This window comes from Diachasma alloeum, unplaced genomic scaffold, assembly GCF_001412515.2.
Source record: "Diachasma alloeum isolate Michigan unplaced genomic scaffold, Dall2.0 Dall_scaffold_00178, whole genome shotgun sequence".
In the NCBI taxonomy this organism is placed as follows: Eukaryota; Metazoa; Arthropoda; class Insecta; order Hymenoptera; family Braconidae; genus Diachasma; species Diachasma alloeum.
The window spans coordinates 515,075-518,006 of record NW_021680344.1 but is presented as its reverse complement, the minus strand read 5'-3'; the positions used below and the strand labels follow the sequence as shown (position 1 = coordinate 518,006).

General features: G+C 36.2%; 1 protein-coding gene across 2 annotated transcripts in view; it reads left to right on the top strand.

Moving 5' to 3' along the window:
- Positions 1–493: 493 nt before the first annotated feature.
- LOC107038540 (glycerol-3-phosphate acyltransferase 3) overlaps positions 494–2,932 on the top strand; it is a 25,326-nt gene continuing 22,887 nt past the window's right edge. For both annotated transcript variants that reach the window (XM_015257713.1, XM_015257703.1), the window contains exon 1: positions 494–659. In XM_015257713.1, the coding sequence (XP_015113199.1) occupies positions 507–659 (153 nt within the window). In that variant the 5' untranslated portion in view covers positions 494–506. The remainder of the gene's footprint in view (positions 660–2,932) is intronic.

Below are 2,932 nucleotides of genomic sequence, written 5' to 3'. Positions count from 1 at the left end.
GTAAAACGGACACTTTTGACTTTTTTTAAAATGTTAATGAGGGGTTGAAATGTTGATGAAATTTAATAATTCTTTTTCAATACAAAGAACAATTCTTTCCCTTTGTGACGAGCCTAAACTGAGCTCAATTGATAAATTTGTTTCTGAGTTATAAATGATTTTAAAAAGTCTAACGTATCCATTTTACCCCACCCATCCCTATATACAAATTAAAAAATTTTACTTTTATTTTCGGGATTCCATTGAAAAAACACGCAGAAAAGTTACAGGAAATTCCTGTTTCTGTCATCCTTGACGACTTTATCGACCGCACCAATTGGGTACACTGGGGATTCCCAAGTAGTTCACTGATGGCAGCACAATATTGAACACAAACAACACGCTAGAGTGACACTCTTGTAATTCCCTTCTACCGCGTGATAAACGCCCCCCAAGTGCGACTCCGGAGAGACACGGAAACAAAAAGCCTAAAATCTACCACCCGTCAGTATCAGCAAGTATGCAAAATGGCGTTGTTCATGTCAGTGGTATCTTTCACATTTTCACTATTTCTGACACCGTTTCTTATGTTCTTACTTGCCATTATATTTCTCGCGTCAATCGGTAAATCTCTTGGAATAAGGAAGCTCTACATCAAACTACTTCTCACATTATTCGAGGTAAATAAATTCATCAATTCTACCACAGGGCATTGACTGACTAAAATTTCTGAACGTGGACCGATTTCCTTCTGTTCATTAAAAACCTATTTTCCACAATTTTCAGTCAATCAATGGCGACGAAATCTTTTTAAAAATTGCCCATTTATTAGTCATTTCTTTGAATCAATCTTCAATAGAAAATCGATTCTCCGGATATTGAGATTTGGACTCATTTCGCATTCGTTCAAAATGTTTTATGGCTCTTAATTTTTTATGTTTATGACATTCTAAACGGTCAATCATAAATTCAGTGGCTATTGCTAATAATCCACTCCTTCACTTTTATGTCAACACAGAGAAACCTTATCGTGTTGAACTAGGCACAGTATTTTTCTCATGTCATTTTTTTAAAAATTGATTAATGTTTCTGTATTATATCATTCTTGGCGGCTCCAGTCAACAATTGTATTATTCTCGTTTTCCACAATCCAAACCACCAAGTGGATAATTAATTCTCATTGATTGATGGATGGATCGCCAATTACTTCCTTAAGTAATACAGTAAAACCAATCCACTCAGGAAACAATACAAAATTGATTGTTGACGCGGAAGTAGTTGGAGGAGGATATTCCTGTCAATCCAGGAGACTAATATCGTCAGTAGGGATGCAAAATGACGGTAATTCTTTATATGTGTCATGTCAGTCATAAATTTACCGTTTTCTGACCATTTCTGACTCGACGCATGTCTCGTGATGCAAACTGATCGGTCAACTTAAGGGTGCCAAGTGAATTTGAAAAAAGATTCAAAACAAATTTTTTCTTTCCCTCCATCATTGGAGAAATATTTATTCATCTATCCGACGAAATTTCAAACCCGCAACCGGAACTAGACATCAAGAAAATAAATGCGGAAAATCCTCTATTTCGCGTGACGAACCTCGAGAAGCATGGGATCAAATGGGTACGGCGGGTTGAAAGATCTGTCTTATTCACCCCGGCACCCCATTGTTTTTTGTCGCCATCACATTGAACACATCATTCCCCATATCTTCAAATTTTTTCAAATTTTTCTTAAGTTCCTAGGGGGTTGAAACGTTCAATTTAATCAAAACTCCATAAGAGGCCGTGTATAAGACTGATTTTGTTTATTTAATTTCTCGATATCCATAAGTTCTAAAATTTTAAAATTGTCACCGATGTTCACCGTCTGTCTAATACTATTAATTAAAAAAATTATAACTTTGTTGGTGAATGCCAATTTTCAAGGTCATCGACAAATTCACTTGGCACCCTTAAGCAATTGTCAGTACTTTTTCCTCGTTGTCATTTATGTTGAAAACTCATCTATCTAGATGTAATCTGGCCGTCATTTTTATGCTCGGTTATTTTTTTTCATTTTCTTCATTATCTTTTTGTGTATTCCTCCAATCGAGTCACTTCCAGGCGAACCTGATTAGGTTTCAATTATGATAATCATGTTGCTCTAGGGGCTTATTATGTTGAACATGAACTTCGGATGAACTTCTCCAATGATTATTCATTTTTCCTAAATTTCTTATTTCCTGTATCGAAGAATTGCAATTAATTTTTTAATGCTTATAATTATTGAGGGAGTTCACTCTGGGTTATAGACCCTATTCATCAACATTAATAGAAATTGAATTCATACTAGAACATTGCGCGCGCTTCGGGCACGTATTGTTTTCTATGGGTGCCTGAATAGTAAAACCTTACCGTTTCTCACTTTTATTAATTTTTATGGCCGTGACTATTCGCACCATCGCGTGAATCACTCCCGTACACCCCATACACTCCACGCATGCGTGAAGTTTGTGTGTTTACGCAGCCGAATTTTCATACTGCTGTGTATTTCACGCAGTTGAAGTTTCATACTACTGTGTGTTTCACGCAGTTGAAGTTTTATACTACTGTATGTTTCACGCAGTTGTATTTTTATACACCTGCGTGTTTCACGCAGTTGTATTTTTATACATCAGGATTGCGTTTTTNAATTAAATTAATTTTTTTTTGCATTTTCGTTTTTCGCGATTATCTCGGAAACTATGAGAGATAGAGCCTTAAAACCAAATATGGGTCCCCTATAGGCAAGTGGGTGGCTGAGAATTGCGTTCTTCCACTTCCTACACCCCATACAACATGAATTAAATTAATTTTTTTTTGCATTTTCGTTCTTCGCGATTATCTTGGAAACTACGAGAGATAGAGCCTTAAAACCTATTCCATTCGATTCCTGAGGAAATTTGGGTTCCGTATAGGCAGATGGACGG